We start from the raw sequence: 20071 nt of genomic DNA on the forward strand, positions 1-20071 counted from the left end.
ATGAGGGTATTAATCAATCCATCATGTCTTCTGTGTGTCAGTACTCCATACAGATCTCTGTCGACCAGCAAAATCCTCCTAAACGATAGCTATGTCCACAATGTCCCTCTTGGATCCATGGCAGTGATGCAGCATCCAACTCAGATGGTGCCCAGCCTGGGCGCCATCCGGACAGGTGGGGAGGAGAATAGGATAGTCTGGTCAGAACAGATGTATCTACCTGGTGGGCCAACACAGAGACACACAATAGCATGTACGGCAGCACCAGCAACCATGGTGGCAGCAGGCTATAATGTAAGGTGTGAGTAGGCTAGGCTGAAGTAATAGGTCTTCAGTCTGGATTTAAATACTGAGATTGACTCGGCATCCCAAACATGGGGTGGGAGACTGTTCCATGAGCTAGGGACCCTGTAACTAAAGGCTTTACCGCCAACTGTTTTTTTTTATTAATGCATGGAATATGAAGAAGATCTGCATTCTGTGATCTAAGCGGGCAACTTGGATGGTATACATTAATAAGTTCCATTAGATAAACAGGTGTCTGACCTCTGAGAGCCTTGTAAGTAAGTAGAAGGATTTTGAAGTCCGCCCTGTACCTGACAGGAAGCCAATGAAGAGAGCTAAGTATGGGGGTTATATGGTCGTACTTTCTGCTCCTAGTAACAATTCTAGCTGCTGCATTCTGAATTCACCGTAAGGTGTTGAAAGAGTGGTGGGTGCTCACTGATAGAACGGCATTGCAGTAGTCTAACCTGCTGTAACAAGAGCATGTATTAATTTCTCTGTGTCTTGAGTGGAGAGAAACTGCCTTAGTTTTGCAATATTTCTTAACTATAGGAAGCATGTTTTCGATACTGTTTTAACATCAGAGTTAAATGAGAGCCTTGTGTCAAATATGACGCCTAGGTTACGTGCTGAGTCTTTGAGGCTGATTTGTAAATCCTCTGAGTTAAGTGCTGAAGTGATGGTAGTCCTATCAGTATTGTTGCCTCCAAACAACAGAACCTCAGTTTTATCAGAGTTAAGTAACCAAAAGGTTTCACACATCCAAGTCTTTACTTCATTAATGCAATTAATTAAAGTGATAAAAGAAGAGTTGTCTTTCCACCCCTCTCCCCATCTCAGAACATGACTCAAGGGAATGAAACAAAGGAACATGCATCTGAATTAAAAAAGAACAGCAGCAGGCTTCATTACTGAGAGAGGCCTGATTCAGGGATGACTGAGTCTCTCTGTCGTTATCATCATCTCCATGTCTTCAATCTACCATCTACCATCGTCATCATATTCTTCTCTATGATGGAGCGTAGCTCTTCAGTTTGGAACCAAACAGTTACTGTGAGCCTTGACCAGAAACTGAGCCATCACCTCCACGACAGTGATCACTATCAGCACCATCACTATCATCATCACCATAACCAGCATCACCATCACCATCACTCACATCAACATCATCTCAATAACTACCATCATCATCACCTCCCTGTCGTCCATGCCTTTATTTATGGTGACTCACCGGGTTCAGAACGAGCAGTCCACAATGCCTTGGACACACAAACATTTCTGAACTGGAGTCATGAAAACTTTTTCACTCCTGGTCAGTCTATGTTCTTCTGGCTCTGAAGCAGAGCTCAGTCTCTGTTCATCAAAGCAACAGAGAAGCAGTGTTATTGCACAGAGGGTCTGTATCTTCACACGTCTCAGCTGTGAGTGGAGGAAAGGTTCCCCACCCTGATTCTGCAGCTCTTTCAAGGGTGGATACCATCTTGGTCTGTCAGCATTTTTACCATTTTTACCATGTCATCAGATACCGTTAGATACCATTAGGCCCTGTCAGCTCCTTTGGAGTACAGACATTGTGCACAGATAAGTCAGGTCCAGCTGAGATATGGCTCTCAGTTCCTGCCACCTAAGACGAGAGTCTCGGTCTCAGGAAGGACTCGTTTGTCAGGGGAAGTGGTGACCAGAGTCAGCATATATGTGCTATATAAAATCCAGGGTCTCCAGACACTCACAGCACACAAGAAGTCCTGCGTTAAGCAGCTGTCAGAGAGTTCAGTTCCCTGAGTCCACTGAGAAGACGAAGATGCTTTTCCTGCAGCTGTTGCTTGGGATTCTGATCCTGAACATGATTGAAGGTAAGAGATGAATGTCCAGCAGTAGTTGGAGAGGGTAAATTCTCTGTGTCCAGCAGTAGTTGAGGAGGGTCAGTGCTCTGTGTCCAGCAGTAGTTAGGAGGGTCAGTGCTCTGTGTCCAGCAGTAGTTAGGAGGGTCAGAGCTCTGTGTCCAGCAGTAGTTAGGAGGGTCAGAACTCTGTGTCCAGCAGTAGTTGAGGAGGGTCAGTCCTCTGTGTCCAGCAGTAGTTGAGGAGGGTCAGAGCTCTGTGTCCAGCAGTAGTTAGGAGGGTCAGAGCTCTGTGTCCAGCAGTAGTTAGGAGGGTCAGAACTCTGTGTCCAGCAGTAGTTGAGGAGGGTCAGTCCTCTGTGTCCAGCAGTAGTTGAGGAGGGTCAGTGCTCTGTGTCCAGCAGTAGTTAGGAGGGTCAGTGTTCTGTGTCCAGCAGTAGTTAGGAGGGTCAGTCCTCTGTGTCCAGCAGTAGTTAGGAGGGTCAGTGCTCCGTGTGCGCCAAACAAGTTTTCGGAGTAAAAAGATGCTTTCCACATCTGTGGTGTCTCCTTCCATCTTTGGACTTCCTTGGCCTTTGACAAGTTGTGAGTCTTGGCGGAAAGATACCAATACTTTTTTCTGTTTCTTGAGCCACAGAAAAGATTTGACTTTCAATGTACTGTAGTGTCCAGTCACTGTGTCTGTATTAACCCCTCTCTCTCAGTGCAGTGTTAATGTACTGGAGTGTCCAGTCAGTGTGTCTGTATTAACCCCTCTCTCTCAGTGCAGTGTTAATGTACTGGAGTGTCCAGTCAGTGTGTCTGTATTAACCCCTCTCTCTCTCAGTGCAGCGTTAATGTACTGGAGTGTCCAGTCAGTGTGTCTGTATTAACCCCTCTCTCTCTCAGTGCAGTGTTAATGTACTGGAGTTTCTGGTCAGTGTGTCTGTATGAACCCCTCTGTCTCTCTCCAGTGTCCAGCTCTCCTCTGTCCAGGAGCTCTATAGTGGGTGGTGAGGATGCAAAGGAAGGACAGTGGCCCTGGATGGCTTTGCTTTTGGCAGCAACACTCGATGGACATCATAGTCTATGTGGTGGCTCCCTGATCAACGATCGCTGGGTTCTCACTGCAGCGCACTGCCTGGAACAGTGAGTATCTATAACTCTAAACCACAGCAGGTGTCTCAACTTGAGTCCTGATCTGTGTATCTGAGCTCTGATAACACAAAGCACAGCAGGTGTCCCACATACAGTGCTGATCTCTGTGTCTGAGCTCAATTAGACTATACTGGTCCGATGATAGGAAGCAGGTAGTGTCTTCCCCTGGTTCAGGCATTTTCTTATACAAAACTGACTTTTTCAGCAGGGTCCTTGGGAGGTGAAACCCAACAATAGTTACCTGCAGCTATATACTTGCTTTCACCCCTACTCTTACTCATACTATCCTGGGATCTCTCCTGACCAGTAGTCAGGGTACTGGAGTTAATACTCCTCTCTTACTGAGAGTGTCCTTGGGATCTGTAGTAACCAGCAGTCAGGAGAGCCCTTAACTTACTAACGATGTGCTGGGATCTGTACTGAGCAGCAGTCAGGACAGCCCAATTCTTACTGACAGTGTCCTGGGATCTGTACTGACCAGCAGTCAGGACACCCCTACTCTTACTGACAGTGTCCCGGGATCTGTACTGACCAGCAGTCAGGACACCCCTACTCTTACTGACAGTGTCCTGGGATCTGTACTGACCAGCAGTCAGGACACCCCTACTCTTACTGACAGTGTCCTTGAATCTGTACCGACCAGCAGTCAGGACATCTCTACTCTTACTGACAGTGTCCTGGGATCTGTACTGACCCGCAGTCAGGACACCCCTACTCTTACTGACAGTGTCCTTGAATCTGTACCGACCAGCAATCAGGACATCTCTACTCTTACTGACAGTGTCCTGGGATCTTTACCGACCAGCAGTCAGGACACCCCTACTCTTACTGACAGTGTCCTGGGGTCTGTACTGACCAGCAGTCAGGACACCTCTACTCTTACTGACAGTGTCCTGGGATCCGTACAGACCAGCAGTCAGGACACCTCTACTCTTACTGACAGTGTCCCGGGATCTGTACTGACCCGCAGTCAGGACACCCCTACTCTTACTGACAGTGTCCTGGGATCTGTACTGACCAGCAGTCAGGACACCTCTACTCTTACTGACAGTGTCCCGGGATCTGTACAGACCAGCAGTCAGGACACCTCTACTCTTACTGACAGTGTCCCGGGATCTGTACAGACCAGCAGTCAGGACACCTCTACTCTTACTGACAGTGTCCCGGGATCTGTACAGACCAGCAGTCAGGACACCCCTACTCTTACTGACCGTTTCCTGAGTTGTTAACTGAAACAACTAGTGGTCCAGGTCTCACAGCAACAATTTTTTTTCTGTACTCTAATTTGCAGCCCCTTGAAATGGTGGGAATCGAAAGTCATTTTGGGAGACTTTCAGGTGCTGAATTCCAATGAGTTCCAGCAGATTCACTCAGTGAAGCGGATCATCGTACACGAGAGCTACCACGATGCCGAAGAAGGTGCTGACATCGCCCTGATTGAGCTGAACAAGCCCGCCACCATCAACCAGTACGTCAAGCCTGTCAACCTGGCCAAAACCACCGACAACATCACCAAGAGCTGGGACTGCTGGGCCACAGGCTGGGGCAACGTGGGGAACGAGGGTAGGACCTGTGTGCCGTGTTCAGTTTCAATTTTCGATTCCATGCTGGGCGTGCTGTGCGATCCTTCCGTGTGATCAGATCAGACGTGGAGGTGCGTCCTGGGATGTCAGACACTCCTCTTTCTCCCTTGCAATGTATCGTTCTTGCTTTGCAGCTTCTCTGTCTGATCCAATGACCCTCCAGGAAGTCCGGCTCCCCATCATAGACAGCCTGGACTGTCAGAGGATGTTCAGGAATCACTACGTCATCCTGCCAGAGATGCTGTGTGCCGGGTACGAGGCAGGAGGCAAGGACACCTGTCAGGTAGGTTCAGCGTAATGGCTGGGCAGGCCTGCTTGCTTGTTTCCTGCACCATTGCTGGGTCACTTTGATAGTGTTCTTGTAGGCAGGACTGTCCTTGGATCGTCCTGATACTGCAGGTTCACATTGCGAGTGTAGAGAGTGTGTGTATGCTGATGTAATCTAACATGCCACCGGAGAGGGGTGATGGGTTGCTCTTTGCTCCTCATCTGTATGTCTTTGTTGTGATCTTTTTGTACCTTTTCAGCAATTATTAAAGACCGACAGGTGCATGTGGACATTCCATTGAGTATCACTGATTCATAAGCATTTGATTGCACTGATGCATATGACAAATAAACTGAACTGAGAGAGTAGGTGTAGATGAGTCTGTCCCGATATGATGGCAGTTATAAATCATGGAAACTGTCCTGGTTAAAGTCACTTTTAATCTTCTTATGGATTCTGATTCTGGTTCTCTTTCTATTCTTAATCTCCTAGACCTGTTTTAGACTGCTCCCGTCAGAACTTTTTTTGTCTTAAGACTGTTTGACATTTCTGATGCTGCTCTTAAATGGTTCACCTTCTACCTTAATGATCACCAACACTTTGTCTCTCTTGGGGGTTTGAGTTCTGAAGCCGGTTTTGTGAAGTCTGGAGTTCCTCAGGGCTCGATACTGGGTCCCTACTCTTCACCATTTACATGATCCCACTTGGTCAGCTATTAAGATCACGTGGTCTGAAGTATCACTTCTATGATATGTAAATCTACATCCATTTTAAACCTGACTGATGTGGCTGTCTCTGCTCTCTCTAATTGTATCTGCATCTGGCATAAAAACCTGGGAGCACTCAAAATCTCCTTCATCTAAACTGCGACGAGACTAAGTCACATCAACGATGTAAAGCCAGTGCAGTAACCCTAACTGTGGTTGGCATTGCACTTGAATTTCAATCTAAACTGAAGAACCTGGGGATGATATTTGGTCCAGACTTAACGTTTGACCCACATGTGCAAATAGTGTAAAATGTAAAAACATCTTTCTTCCATCTTGGAAATATTGCCAGACCACGTCCTATGTTGTCCCTGACTGTAGCTGAAAAGCTGGTCAACACTTTCGTTTTTTCTAGAATTCCTGGGAGTTTCTAGGATCTCTGCAATCCCCAATTCCCTGGGGTTTCTCAATCTACTCCGAACAAACTTCGGAGAAGTAGAGAGCGGAGCAGTGGCTCTGTAGCTAAGGATCTGTTCCTGTGGCCAGCAGAGGAATCCTACTCCAATGGGCCCCTGAGCTGAGCAAGGCCCTTAGCCCTTGCTGTTCCAGGGTTGCTGTATAAATGGCTGACCCTGCACTCTGACCCCAAGCTTCTCTCTCTGTCTGTGTCTCTCAGGGAGAGCAAGCTGGGGTCTGTGAAAAGACAAATTCCTAATGCTAGAAATTATATATGGCTAAAAAGGTGATTTTATCTTACTTCAGAATTCGGCAGCTGGAATCCTGACTACATCTCGTGCGAATGATCACTTTATACCTGTGCCAGAGCAAGTCCTTGCACTCAACTGACCTTCCTGACCTCTCACCCCCGACTCTCCCCGCTCTCTCTGCAGGGCGACTCTGGGGGCCCCCTGGTCTGTCAGAAGGGTAAGAATAGACCCTGGATCCAGGCCGGGATCGTCAGCTTTGGGCTCCGCTGTGCTGTCCCGCTGTCCCCTGGAATCTACACCCGGGTCTCCAGCTACAGGGCCTGGATAAAGGATCACACCGGGGTCTGAGGACAGCGCCCCCTGGCTGGCTCGCTGGCAAACTGCAGGCTTAACTGAATCCAATATTTTATTTAATCGGCTCAGTTACCTCTGCTCCCACTGTTACCTCCTCTCTTTCACCCTCCTGATGTGAGTGAATTTTCACTGGGGGATTACCTCCTCTCACAGTGTGTCTCCTGTCCTGTGATCTCCTCTCTCTCTCACTGTGTCTCCTGTCCTGTTGTGTGTGTTTATTACTGATGCATTCTCCGTGATCTCCTCTCTCTTTCATAAGATTCTTCTCTTAGCTTTGTTCTGCCTGCTATGAAACATCATATGTAGTTGTCTCAGTATTGAGATCTCAATAAAATTGCAAGCATTCAAGCTCTTCGTCTGGGGACTGAGTAATTTGTTGGGAATTGCATTCCGTAGATTTAAAGTATCCTTTAAAATTGAGAATATTACAATGCCTTTCAATACAGATGTTCATCTCGGGAGTCACAGTACAAATGTCAAAATACCCCTAAAGCAGTTTCCCCCTTAAAAAATCATTTTTTCCTAAAATAGGTGCAGGACCCAATGTTGTAAATTAGACTCCAGGTGTTAAACTGGTATCCTGACACCTGACACCGTCAGTAAGATTAGAGCTGTCTAATCTGCTGGTCGGTACAGATCCCAGGACACTGTCAGTAAGAGTAGGGGTGTCCTGATTGCTGGTCGGTACAGATCCCAGGATACCATCAGTAAGAGTAGGGGTGTCCTGACTGCTGGTCAGTACAGATCCCAGGACACTGTCAGTAAGAGTGGGGGTGTCCTGACTGCTGGTCAGTACAGATCCCAGGACACTGTCAGTAAGAGTGGGGGTGTCCTGACTGCTGGTCAGTACAGATCCCAGGACACTGTCAGTAAGAGTAGGGGTGTCCTGACTGCTGCTCAGTTCAGATCCCAGGACACTGTCAGTAAGAGTAGAGGTGTCCTGACTGCTGGTCAGTACAGATCCCAGGACACTGTCAGTAAGAGTAGAGGTGTCCTGACTGCTGGTCAGTACAGATCCCAGGACACTGTCAGTAAGAGTAGGGGTGTCCTGACTGCTGGTCGGTACAGATCCCAGGATACCATCAGTAAGAGTAGGGGTGTCCTGACTGCTGGTCAGTACAGATCCCAGGACACTGTCAGTAAGAGTAGGGGTGTCCTGACTGCTGGTCGGTACAGATCCCAGGATACCATCAGTAAGAGTAGGGGTGTCCTGACTGCTGGTCAGTACAGATCCCAGGACACTGTCAGTAAGAGTAGGGGTGTCCTGACTGCTGGTCGGTACAGATCCCAGGATACCATCAGTAAGAGTAGGGGTATCCTGACTGCTGGTCAGTACAGATCCCAGGACACTGTCAGTAAGAGTAGGGGTGTCCTGACTGCTGGTCGGTACAGATCCCAGGATACCATCAGTAAGAGTAGGGGTGTCCTGACTGCTGGTCAGTACAGATCCCAGGACACTGTCAGTAAGAGTAGGGGTGTCCTGACTGCTGGTCGGTACAGATCCCGGGACACTGTCAGTAAGAGTAGGGGTGTCCTGACTGCTGGTCGGTACAGATCCCAGGATACCATCAGTAAGAGTAGGGGTGTCCTGACTGCTGGTCAGTACAGGTCCCAGGACACTGACAGTAGGAGTAGGGCTGCTGGAGTAGTAAGTGTAGTGGACAGTGCTAAAACTCCCAGATGTCCACAAAGTGGAAGAGCATCCAAGCAATTCAGAAGTTCAAGAGAGGTTATAGTTTTAATGACCTCTTGGCACTGCAGGTGAGTTCTTACATTCTTACAAGGCTTACAATTAAACTAAACCTGATTACTTTCCTAAAGAACATCTTTTCCTCTGACCTTTAAACTACAAAACCTCTCCTACAGAATTCTTTTTAAGCTCCCCAAAAGTCCCTTCCCTTTCAACTTACTTCCTTCAATGTATCCCAAATAGATTCCAATCTGTAAACAAAGGCACTAGGACTGTCTTTGCCAAGGCCTTATACTGTATACACAAGCTAGTGGAAGGGCCAGTGGAAAACCTCTGTGAGCCATCACCCCCGTGAAACTGTCAGTTGGCCCTCTGGTGCCACACAGCTTCCTGGTATTTGTAGTTCTGGCTTGTAGTCTTCAGCTCCAGTTGCCCATCCAGGAAGTCATGGTTTCTATGAATCAACAGCTCCAGGAAACAACGAGAGCAGCGAGAGGCAGAGAGGGGAATCCTGAATCCTGCTGAATCAGGGCTGCGGTCTGGTTTCTCAACCGCGGGCCGTTGGCAGGCGACTGGGGGAGCCAATCTCTCCTTTGTGAAACGTTGCCAGATTTGTGGTCAATAACGGATTGGTTTCTTCAGCACAGCTTGTGCAAACCTCTTGCAGCTTCAGAAGAAAAAAACCCCTTAAATTATAACTTTGTGAAATCGTGCGCCAGGATGCACTTCTTTTAAATATTTCTGCTGCTGTTGATACTAACAATCACAATGATAATATTTAAACCTAGAATACTAGAATCTACAGCTGGTAAAACTATAGAAATATAGATGGATGACAATACTTATATCAATCTTCATGCAAATACCAATATTAATAATGATACTGATATTAATACTGATGATGGTACTAATGCAGGCACTAATACTGATACCAAAATTGATACTAACACTAACATAGAAACTAATTAATAATTATAATTGCTTACACTTATATAGCGCTTTTCTGGACTCTCCACTCAAAGCGCTTCACAGGTCATGGGGATCCCCTCCACCCCCACCAGTGTGTCCCCCCACCTGGATGAAGCTCCAGTCTGCTCACACACAGCAGCTCTCAGTGGGGAGGAGAGCAGAGTGATGAAGCCAGTTCAAGAGGGGGGTTATTAGGAGGCCATGATGGGTAGAGACCAGGGGGAAATTTGGCCAGGACACCGGGGTGACACCCCTACTCTTTTCGAGAAACACCCTGGGATTTTTACTGACCACAGAGGGTTAGAACTTTGGTTTTACGTCTCATCCGAAGAACGGCACCTTTTTACAGTCTAGTGTCCCCATCACTATACTGGGACATCAGGACCCCCACAGACCGCAGGGTGAGCGCACCCTGCTGGCCCCACTAACACCTCTCCCAGCAGAAACCTTAGCTTTCCCAGGAGTCTCCCCTCCAGGTACTGACCAGGCTCACACTGCTGAGCTCCAGTGGGCTGCCAGTGGTGAGCTGCAGAGTGATATAGCTGCTGATAAACTATAGAAACTAATACTACAACTGATACTAGTACTGATACTAACACTGATAATACTTTTAATACTGAAAATGCTAATGATCTCCCTTCTTATATAAATTGGGTGCCCAAAAGATAATGGAAATCTGTCTCCCTCTTCTAAAAATGCATCGGCAAATTTGGGGAGTATGTCTTTAGTCTGAGGATTCCCCCCAAAATTTGGAATTATCCATCTATTTTCTCAGCTCTACATCTGCTTCTGGGTTGCGGGGGGGCAGAGCCTATCCCATCAGGCAGAAAGTCCAGTCCATCATGGGACAGCACACAGACACAGGCATGAGCACAGGGAGCCAGTTAGCTCAAAGTCACTTAGTCTCCCGGGATATCTCTGGGCTGCTGGAGGAAAGTGGAACTCCAGGAGGTAACTCAAGCAAACACAAGACCTCCACACACACCGCACCCCAGAACCTGAGCCCACAGCCCCAGCTCTGTGAGGACATTCTCACCACTGCACCACTGACGCCGAACACGTTTTTCTATCTATGGTTTATTAACAAATGATTAAGTAATGGCTGCAGCCTGACAAGGGGCAGAGTAGCTTGTGCAAGATGACCAGATGTGTGGTTTAAGGACGGAAACGCGCCCAGTCATTAACGAACTCATTCCCCCAACGGGCAGTGAGGCAACGCCGGAAGAGGGGAAGAGGGGGACAGCCTCTCGAGAAATTCTTATTGATCACCCCTGAGTTGAGTCGAATTCACAACCCCCCCCCCCCCCACTACACCTTAAAAAAGACGTTGAGTTAGTCACGATTTAATCATGAGTGCAATAACTTTTAACTTTTAACGTTAATGATAGCAATAGGCAGGAGAAACTGCACAATTAAAGGTCTGTGCTTATCCAGCGCATGACGACCATGTCTTATTGCTGCTCCAAACATATATGACTGTGCTTTGGCTTCCACTCTGTTGGGATTTTACTAATTAAAGAGAAATTAAAAAATTAAAATTAGATACCTTCACAGTGTGAAGTGACCCAGACTGTGATCATGAGCAGGCAGAGAGGAAAGCTGCTAAGTATACTCCTATACTCTGGAAATGCCATACTCTTATACCCCCAGACTCCAATAGTCCCATATTCCTCTCATCCTGTACTCCCGTGTGCCTATACTCTCATTTTCCCATACTCCTGAATTCCATACTTCCAGACTCCCATACAGCTTTAATCCCATACTCTCATACTCCCATTCTCCAGTACTCCTATATTCCCAAACTCCTATAATTCTGTACTTCCACACACCCATATGCCTATACTCCCATATTATTATACTCCCTTACTTCTATACTCCTATAAATCCATACTCTACTTCACCCCATAGCATCACTGTCCGACACTCCTAGACTCCCAAAATCCCAGACTCCTGTGCTCCCATACTCCTACTCTCCCATATTGCAATGCAATATAGTCCCATGCTCCTGTACTCCCACTCTGCTACAGCCAGTGTAAAGTCAACCCCACAGAAAACACTTAACAATTTAGTAACTGACCAGGGAAGGAGACACCCAGACTGGCCTTGGATCTGACCCCTCAATCAAGCGTATGCACGTACAGAGTTCAGATCAGAATATTCATTAAGACAATAAGAAAGCTCGCAACCGAGAAGGAGCCATTTAAAATATCTGGTCCCCATCGGCCCTTGGTATGATCTGAGACGTCGAGTGCATTGAAACAGAAAAGGGGGCAGAGTCTTCGCCTGACCTCGCACTCAGGGCTTCAGCTGCAAAGCCTGCCCCGATCTTCCAGGCAGGAGGGGTTCGGAGTGCAACCGGAGCACGGGGCCGTCCTCGGCTGTCTCTACAGACCCGCTGGGGCTCGAGAGGAGCTGAGTCACTCACGACAGCCCTACTGTGACTGTGGGTGGGAGCTCCAGCAAGCTGGCGGTTTGAGTTGCAGAACACAGAGCAGCTGCAATCCCACTGTGAGTATGTGCACATCTGTGTGTGGGGTGTGTCTATCTGCAAAACTGTGTGGCAGCCAGGCCTATATAAAGTGAAGGAGGTCCAGTCCTCTGGGTCCAATAGTAGCTGGAGAAGGTCAGTCCTCTGTGTCCAGCAGTAGTTGAGGCGGGTCAGAGCTCTGTGTCAAGCAGTAGTTGAGGAGGGTCAGTCCTCTGTGTCCAGCTTTAGTTGAGGAGGGTCAGTGCTGTGTGTCCAGCAGTAGTTAGGAGTGTCAGTCCTCTGTGTCCAGCAGTAGTTACGAGGGTCAATGCTCTGTGTCCAGCAGTAGTTGAGGAGGGTCAGTGTTTTGTATCCAGCAGTGGTTAGCAGGGTCAGTCCTCTCTGTCCAGCAATAGCTGGGGAAGGTCAGTCATCTGTTCCAGTATCCAGCAGTGTGGAGGAGGGACAGTCCTGTGTCCTCTAAGACAATCAGAGAATGAAGATGCATTTCCTACAGCTGCTGTTGTGTATTCTGATCCTGGACACTAAAGGTAAGTGTTGAAATGGAGCACTCTCTGTGTTAATGTACACTGACTGAGTGTCCAGTTAGTGTGTCTGTATTAACCCCTCTCTCTCTCAGTGCAGTGTTAATGTACTGTATTGTCCAGTCAGTGTGTCTGTATTAACCCCTCTCTCTCAGTGCAGTGTTAATGTACTGGAGTGTCCAGTCAGTGTGTCTGTATTAACCCCTCTGTCTCTCTCCAGTGTCCAGCTCTCCTCTGTCCAGGAGCTCTATAGTGGGCGGTGAGGATGCAGAGGAGGGACAGTGGCCCTGGATGGCTTGCATTACACTCCCAGATTTGTCCAGAGAATTTTGTTTCTGCGGTGGCTCTCTGATCAGTGAGGAGTGGGTTGTCTCTGCAGCTCACTGTTTGAATAGGTGAGTTTATCATGTATATCATTTGCACAACATCTACAGTATCTCACCAAGACATCTGAACTCTATTAGCACAAACCACAGCACACATCCCACCGACTCCTGATCTCTGTATCTGAACTCTATTAGCACAAACCACAACACATATCCCACCAACTCCTGATCTCTGTATGTGAGCTCTGTTAACAAAAACCACAACACACATCCCACCGACTGCTGATGTCTGTATCTGAGCTCTATTAACACAAACCACAGCAGGTGTCCCACCTGGAGTCCTGATCTCTGTATCTGAGCTCTATTAACACAAACCACAGCAGGTGTCCCACCAGGAGTCCTGATCTCTGTATAACTCTATTAACACAAACTACAGCAGGTTTCCCACCAGGAGTCCTGATCTCTGTATCTGAGCTCTTTTATTATTATTATTATACAAATTGACATTTGTTTTAAAAATACAGAAAATGTTTCTTAAACACTTTTCCTTTTGTTTGCCACTGAGCTGTCATTAGGCTTCCAAACTATAGCAGTGGTAGTAATGTTAATAACTACAGTAGGAGCGATAACAAAAATCGACACTCAGAATAACTCAGACAATTATTTTGATGGTGTGTTGACACAACCACTGCCCTGTCTTTCAGACGGTCCACACAGAGGAGGGCTATCGTTGTCCTGGGAGGGTACCAGCTAGCCTTCCCGAGCCAGAATCAGGTAATCCGCTCCATGAGGAGAGTCATCGTGCATGAGCTGTACTCTGACGAGGCGCAGGACTTCGACATCGCCCTTGTACAGCTGGAGACGCCCGTGTCTCTCACCAAATACATCCAGCCCATCACTCTGGCTCTGAGCACTGACATCTTCACCCGACGCTCAGAGTGCTGGGCCACAGGTTGGGGGATGAAGGAGGAGAATGGTAGGTGTTGTGTGTTAGTGAAGCTCAGAGATCAGGACTCCAAGTGGGACACCTGTTGTGGTTTGTGTTAATAGAGCTCAGATACAGAGATCAGGACTCCAGGTGGGACACCTGCTGTGGTTTGTGTTAATAGAGCTCAGATACAGAGATCAGGACCCCAGTTCTGATGCCCTCTGATATTTGTGTTATATTACAGCCCAGATAGCTTAATTTGTGTCCCTTTTCTACAACCCTGGGAGGGGCTGGCGTTCTACCCGCTGCCTCTTCCCTATCTGCTGTGCCCCTCTGTACACATTATGGAAAATGTCCTCTGGAGTTTCACAGTAGTGCCTGTCAGAACCACTCTGGCAGGACCTGGCTGGAGTCCAGAGCCTTGAAATAACACCACAGGCACCCTCTAGGGGCCTTTTCAAGTACTGTTGATAATACAAGCTCATATCAAGAGGACCTCCTGTCAGTAGCGTTATTTTTCAGATGTGACTCCCTCTCCTCAGGGAATCAATAATTTTAATCTCACTCTCACCCTACCCCAGTGCCTCTGGAGCCCCCTCAGACTCTACAGGAGGTCAGACTCCCCATCATAGACAACAGGAGCTGTCGGCGGTATTACAACAACCTCAGGAGCAGCATGATGTGCGCTGGCTTCAGGCAGGGAGGGAAGGACAGCTGCCAGGTTAGTCACACTGGGGCTCTCAGGGAATGAACTGAGCCAGTTACTGTCTTCATGAGTCCAGACTCACAGTGACCTTTAACCCCTGACTGAAGACACTAGAGCACTGAAGGACTGGGGCTCTCAGGGCTGAACTGAGCCAGTTACTGTCTTCATGAGTCCAGAGTCACAGTGACCTTTAACCCCTGACTGAAGACACTAGAGCACTGAAGGACTGGGGCTCTCAGGGCTGAACTGGGCCAGTTACTGTCTTCATGAGTCCAGAGTCACAGTGACCTTTAACCCCTGACTGAAGACACTGGAGCACTGAAGGACTGGGGCTCTCAGGGGCTGAACTGAGCCAGTTACTGTCTTCATGAGTCCAGACTCACAGTGACCTTTAACCCCTGACTGAAGACACTAGAGCACTGAAGGACTGGGGCTCTCAGGGCTGAACTGAGCCAGTTACTGTCTTCATGAGTCCAGATTCACAGTGACCTTTAACCCCTGACTGAAGACACTAGAGCACTGAAGGACTGATGCTCTCAGGGGCTGAACTGAGCCAGTTACTGTCTTCATGAGTCCAGAGTCACGGAGTTTAAAGAGAAGGAGTAATGTATTAACTGATTCTCCCTCTGCAGGGAGACTCTGGAGGTCCTCTGGCCTGTAAGAAGGAGGAAGAGTGGGCCTTGGCTGGGATTGTGAGCTTTGGAAGAGGTTGCGCTCGGCCCAACTTCCCTGGGGTCTACACCCGGGTCTCCAGCTACAGGACCTGGGTGCAGGAGAACAGTGGAGTCTGATAGTTCTACTGAGTCCTAGGGTCAGCGCCCTCTGCTGGCACTCTCTTTCCCTGCAGCTTCTGCTTCTGATTTTGTTTTTAATCAAACTACAGTAAAATGAGTCTGGATACTGTGACACTGTGGTTCCTGTTCCAGTGTGTGTGTTTTTTCATTAGGTTTTTTTTGTTCCATCTCCCCTCTTCACACTTTACACTCGCACACATGCGGGCATGCACACACACTCGCACATATATGCACACAGACAGGTTAGAATACAATCGCACACACACAGGGCACAGTAACACAAGCACGCACAGGGTACTGTCACACACACAGAATACTATTACACATGCACACACATACAGGGCTAAATCCCTCACTCACAGAACACAATCTTACACACACTCACAGGGTACAATCTCTTACACACACAGGGTACTATTACACAAGCACACTCAGACGACACAATCACACAATCTCACACATACACACACGGTACTATTACACATGCACACTCACAAGACACAATCACACAATCTCACACACAGGGCACAATCTCACACACACAGGGTAGAATCACACGCTCACAGGGTAGTATCTCACACACACAGAGTACTATTATACATGCACACAGGACACAATCACACAATCTCACACATACAGGGCAGAATCTCACACACAGGGTAGTATCTCACACATAGAGTACTATTATAAACTCACACAGGACACAATTACACAATCTCTCACACACAGGGTACTATCTCACACACACACAAGACCCAGTTATGTAAATAGCTGCTTTCCTTCCTGAGGCAGTTGGTGATTCAGAGAGACTCAGAGGCAGGCAGTCTTTACAGGAAGCACAAAACCCCTGAAACCCCAAAACCACAGCTGCTCCAATGTGCGTGCTGAGGGTGGAGGGGGATCCCCAATGTCTGTGTCCTGTGACCCTGTGACCCAAATAGTCATCAGTATCATAATTTGAGAGTTGTGAGCTCGATACTCATGCAGGACAGCAAAGCACTGTTTGTTTCTTTACACAGGGGGCAGTGGGAGTGTGGAACAAGCAATCCCGCTGTGTCATTGAAGTTAAAACCCTGGCTTTTCTCGAGTTGCAGCTGGAAGAGATCCTTCAATCAGGACAGCAAGAACTTCCTTGCTCAAAGAGTGGTGGAGGTGTGGGACAAGCTGCCCAGCCATGTTGTTGAAGCCGATAACCGGGCTTTGTTCAAGAACTGGGTGAGACATCTAGATTAATTAGCTCCTAACTCCCGGCGGGCCTAGATGGGCAGAAAGGCCTGCTCTAGTTTGTGACCTAGTTTGTGACAGTTTTGTACTCTCACAGCTCCTCCTGCATCAGTGCAGAATGCAGACAGAGAGGACCGACTGCCAGACCGCAGCCCCCTGACACAGGGACGGTATCTTAGCTATCTATCACTGGTCTGCTCGTCCTGCCCCGAGAGACGCCGTTCTCTCAAGAGCAGACCACAGCTCAGCTCAGAGCAGCAGAGTTTCCTGGACTTCAAATCTCACAGAAGGCAGAGGAAAATCACAGTAATGTTGAGCAAGTCCTGGTCACTCAGTGTGATGTCTGTCCTCGTCGGTCAGTGTGATGTCTGTCCTGGTCCCTCAGTGTGATGTCTGTCCTGGTCCCTCAGTGTCCCATCTTTTTCACTAAAAAAATGAATCAAGGAGTCTGAATGCTTGCAGTTTTATTGAGCTGTTGACAGAGTCGCAGGATAACTGATCTCTCACAGCAGGCAGAGTATCAGATTGTTAAAGCAGAGGATGAGGCAACACACCCAGCCAGGTGGGGGCGCTGTCTGCAGGTCAGAGCAGAAGCCTCAGACACCAGTTTTTTTCTTTATCCAGTTCCTGTAGCTGGAGACCTGGGTGAAGACAGTGGGCTTCAAGGGAGGACAGCAGTTTGCCTGGCCATAGCTGACCAATCCCACCTGGACCCAGTGACCGGCGTTCATACAGACCAGGGGACCCCCAGAGTCTCCCTGCAGAGAGAGTGATGGAGAGGGAGACAGGGGGAGAGAAGGAGAGAAGCTGTCAGGGGCAAAGAGAGCCAACCAACTCTTCCCTTCTCTTGCTCAACAGTCCCTCAGCCCTGAGGCTGAGATAGTCTAAAAGCCTCTCTGTCCCTCAGCTCTACATTTCACCTTTACAGTTCTGTGTTCTATGGTCCAACAGCTTTGTGACCTGATGTCCTACACTCCTGAGTCCTACAGCTCTACAACTTTCAGTCCTACAAGCGTACAGCTCCACAGCCCTCTGATGTACATCTCTACAGCTCTACTGCCCTCTGTCCTACAGCTATACAGCTCCACTGCTCTCTGTCCTACAGCTCTGCTGCTCTGATGCTGTAGTTCTCTGTCCTAAAGTCCTACTGTGTCTTCAGTTGCCCTTGTGACTCACAGAGCAGCCTCCCACTGCTCCTTTTCCAGCGCAGACCATTCCACCTTTAACCGGCCAGTAATCCTCACACTCTTCCTTCGACAGAACAGGGAGTTTCACGTTGCGCAGAGTCCTGGGCTCTGGAAGGGGAACTGCAGACACAGGACACGATTTTGGGACAATAGATGGCCTGCATCTTTAAATAATAATAAAAAACTTTATTTTATATAGCACCTTTAAAGGTGGCTTCTCAAAGCGCTTTACAGAATGACAACAACAATAAATAAAAAGAATGCACAAGACAAAACACAGTTACAACACACAGAGGAGACGGTCGATGGTGGTACTAGGAAAAGCAGAGGGAAACAAGGGAAACTAGGGAAACAACTACCCAGCAGCCCCTGGGATCACCTACCCTTCCTCTTGATGTTGCCCTGGCCAGAGAGGCACCTACCCAACAGCCCCTGGGATCACCTACCGTTCCCGTTGATATTGCCCCAGCCCACCAGCCAGCAGTTGGAGTTTCTGGTGAAGTCTGTGTGCAGGTTTTGTGGGGCAAGAGGCTTGACGTAACCATTGAGGGACGCTCTCCCCTCCAGCTCCACCACGGCGATGTCGTTCCCTGTCATGATATCACTGAAGTTCCCGTGAACGATGACATTCCTTATTGAGAAGACCTGCTCATTGTTGCTGGGGTTCGACAGCTGGTAACGGCCCAGAGTCACCTTGGAGTCTCTCAGTTGGTCATTTCTGGAAAAGCAAACAATGAAGCAACAGTCCTGAGAGAGAGAGACAGGTAACACTGACAGTCAGGAGAGAGAGAGGTAACAGCGACAGTCAGGAGAGAGAGACAGGTAGCAGTGACAGTCAGGATAGAGAGACAGCTAGACAGGTAACAGTGCCAGTCAGAAGAGAGAGACAGGCTGCAGTGACAGTCAGGAGAGAGAGAGAGACAGGTAACAGCGTCAGTCAGGAGAGAGAGAAAGGTAACAGTGACAGTCAGGAGAGAGAGAGACAAGTAGCAGTGACAACCCTGAGAGAGACGAGTAACAGTATGGGTCATGAGAGAGTGAAACAAGTATCATTGACATACATAAGATATGGAAAAGTAACAGTGACAGTGCTAAGAGAGAGAGACAGGTTACTGTGAAAGTCACAAGAGAGACAGGTGCACAGACAGAAAGGGACAGACAGAGGGACAAACACATAGACATGCACACACAAATAGGACAGCACAGGCTAAAGGACCAAGGATGTGACAGGGAGATTGACAAACCTCCAGTAGAGAGAGAAACAAGAGCAGGTGAAAAGCAAACAACAGACACTCAGGCATGAAATCAGTGAGACACAGACACTCAGACGTGAAATCAGTGAGGCACAGACACTCAGGATTGAAATCAGTGAGACACAGAGACTCAGGTGTAAAATCCATGAGACACAGAGACTTATGCATAAAATCAGTGAAACACAGAGACTCAGGCGTGAAATCAGTGCGACACAGAGACTCAGGCGTGAAATCAGTAAGACACAGACACTCAGGCATAAAATCCGTGAGACAAAGAGACTCAGGCATGAAATCAGTGAGACACAGACTCAGGTGTGAAATCCGTGAGACACAGACACTCACTTGTTAAAGCAGTGGGCCGCAGAGAGAACCCAGTGATCACTGATGAGGGTGCCATCGCATTTACTTCTTTGGTTAAGAAACCTCACAATTTCAATATAGGCAATCCAGGGCCACTCTCCCTTCAGTGCCTCCTGACCTCCCACTATAGAGCTCCTGGACAGAGGAGAGCTGGACACTGGAGAGACACAGAGGGCATAATACAGAACAGGCTTGAGACCAGTCATCCAGGACCACTGTCCCTCCTTCACACCCTGACTAACCAGTATAGAGCCCTTGGACAGAGGAGAGCTGGACACTGGAGACAGTGGTCTGTAGTGCTGATTACAGACAGAATGATTCCAGACTGGGAACATCCAGGTGGTTCTGCTTATTATTAGTGTGATGAGTTTTAACAGAAGCAGGAACAAGAGCAGTAACAGAGTCAGTAGTAGAATAACTCTGCTCTTACCTTCAGAGTCCAGGATCAGGATCCCAAACAGCAGCTGCAGGAAAAGCATCTTCACTCTTCTAACGTCTCACTGCAAACAGGACGGTCCCTCCTAACTAGTGCTGGACACAGAGGACAGTCCCTCCCCAACTAGTGATGGACACAGAGGATAGTCCCTCCCTAACTAGTGCTGGACACAGAAGACTGACCCACCCCAACTATTGCAGGAGACAGAAGACGTCTCTCCCTCCTGTTGTATCAAACACCCTTGTGGCATTTTATATATATACACACCTTGCTACCAACCACTCCCACAGGAAACAAAAGTACAC

The 20071-nt window shown here is 48.2% G+C and overlaps 3 protein-coding genes across 3 annotated transcripts; 2 read left to right on the plus strand and 1 right to left on the minus strand.

The window, feature by feature from the left end:
* The first annotated feature begins 2021 nt into the window (after positions 1–2021).
* Positions 2022–7227, plus strand: LOC148833997 (tryptase-like). The gene is made up of 5 exons (XM_088916265.1): positions 2022–2138; positions 3079–3253; positions 4554–4825; positions 4980–5128; positions 6711–7227. The coding sequence occupies exons 1-5, from the start codon at positions 2087–2089 to the stop codon at positions 6873–6875; spliced, it is 813 nt and encodes a 270-aa protein (XP_088772391.1). The 5' UTR covers positions 2022–2086; the 3' UTR covers positions 6876–7227.
* Positions 7228–12159: 4932 nt separating this feature from the next.
* Positions 12160–15412, plus strand: LOC148833998 (serine protease 33-like). The gene is made up of 5 exons (XM_088916266.1): positions 12160–12558; positions 12773–12947; positions 13583–13854; positions 14388–14527; positions 15145–15412. Exons 1-5 carry the CDS (start codon positions 12504–12506, stop codon positions 15301–15303), a joined length of 801 nt encoding a protein of 266 aa, XP_088772392.1. The 5' UTR covers positions 12160–12503; the 3' UTR covers positions 15304–15412.
* A 1714-nt stretch (positions 15413–17126) lies between these two features.
* On the minus strand, positions 17127–19918 carry LOC148833999 (tryptase-like). Its single transcript, XM_088916267.1, has 5 exons — positions 19761–19918; positions 19313–19487; positions 18164–18435; positions 17707–17837; positions 17127–17288 (listed from the first exon to the last, which is right to left on the minus strand). The coding sequence occupies exons 1-5, from the start codon at positions 19807–19809 to the stop codon at positions 17127–17129; spliced, it is 789 nt and encodes a 262-aa protein (XP_088772393.1). The 5' UTR covers positions 19810–19918.
* Positions 19919–20071: the final 153 nt, after the last annotated feature.

This window comes from Atractosteus spatula, chromosome 5 (genome assembly GCF_055471065.1).
Source record: "Atractosteus spatula isolate fAtrSpa1 chromosome 5, fAtrSpa1.hap1, whole genome shotgun sequence".
Taxonomy (NCBI): Eukaryota; Metazoa; Chordata; class Actinopteri; order Semionotiformes; family Lepisosteidae; genus Atractosteus; species Atractosteus spatula.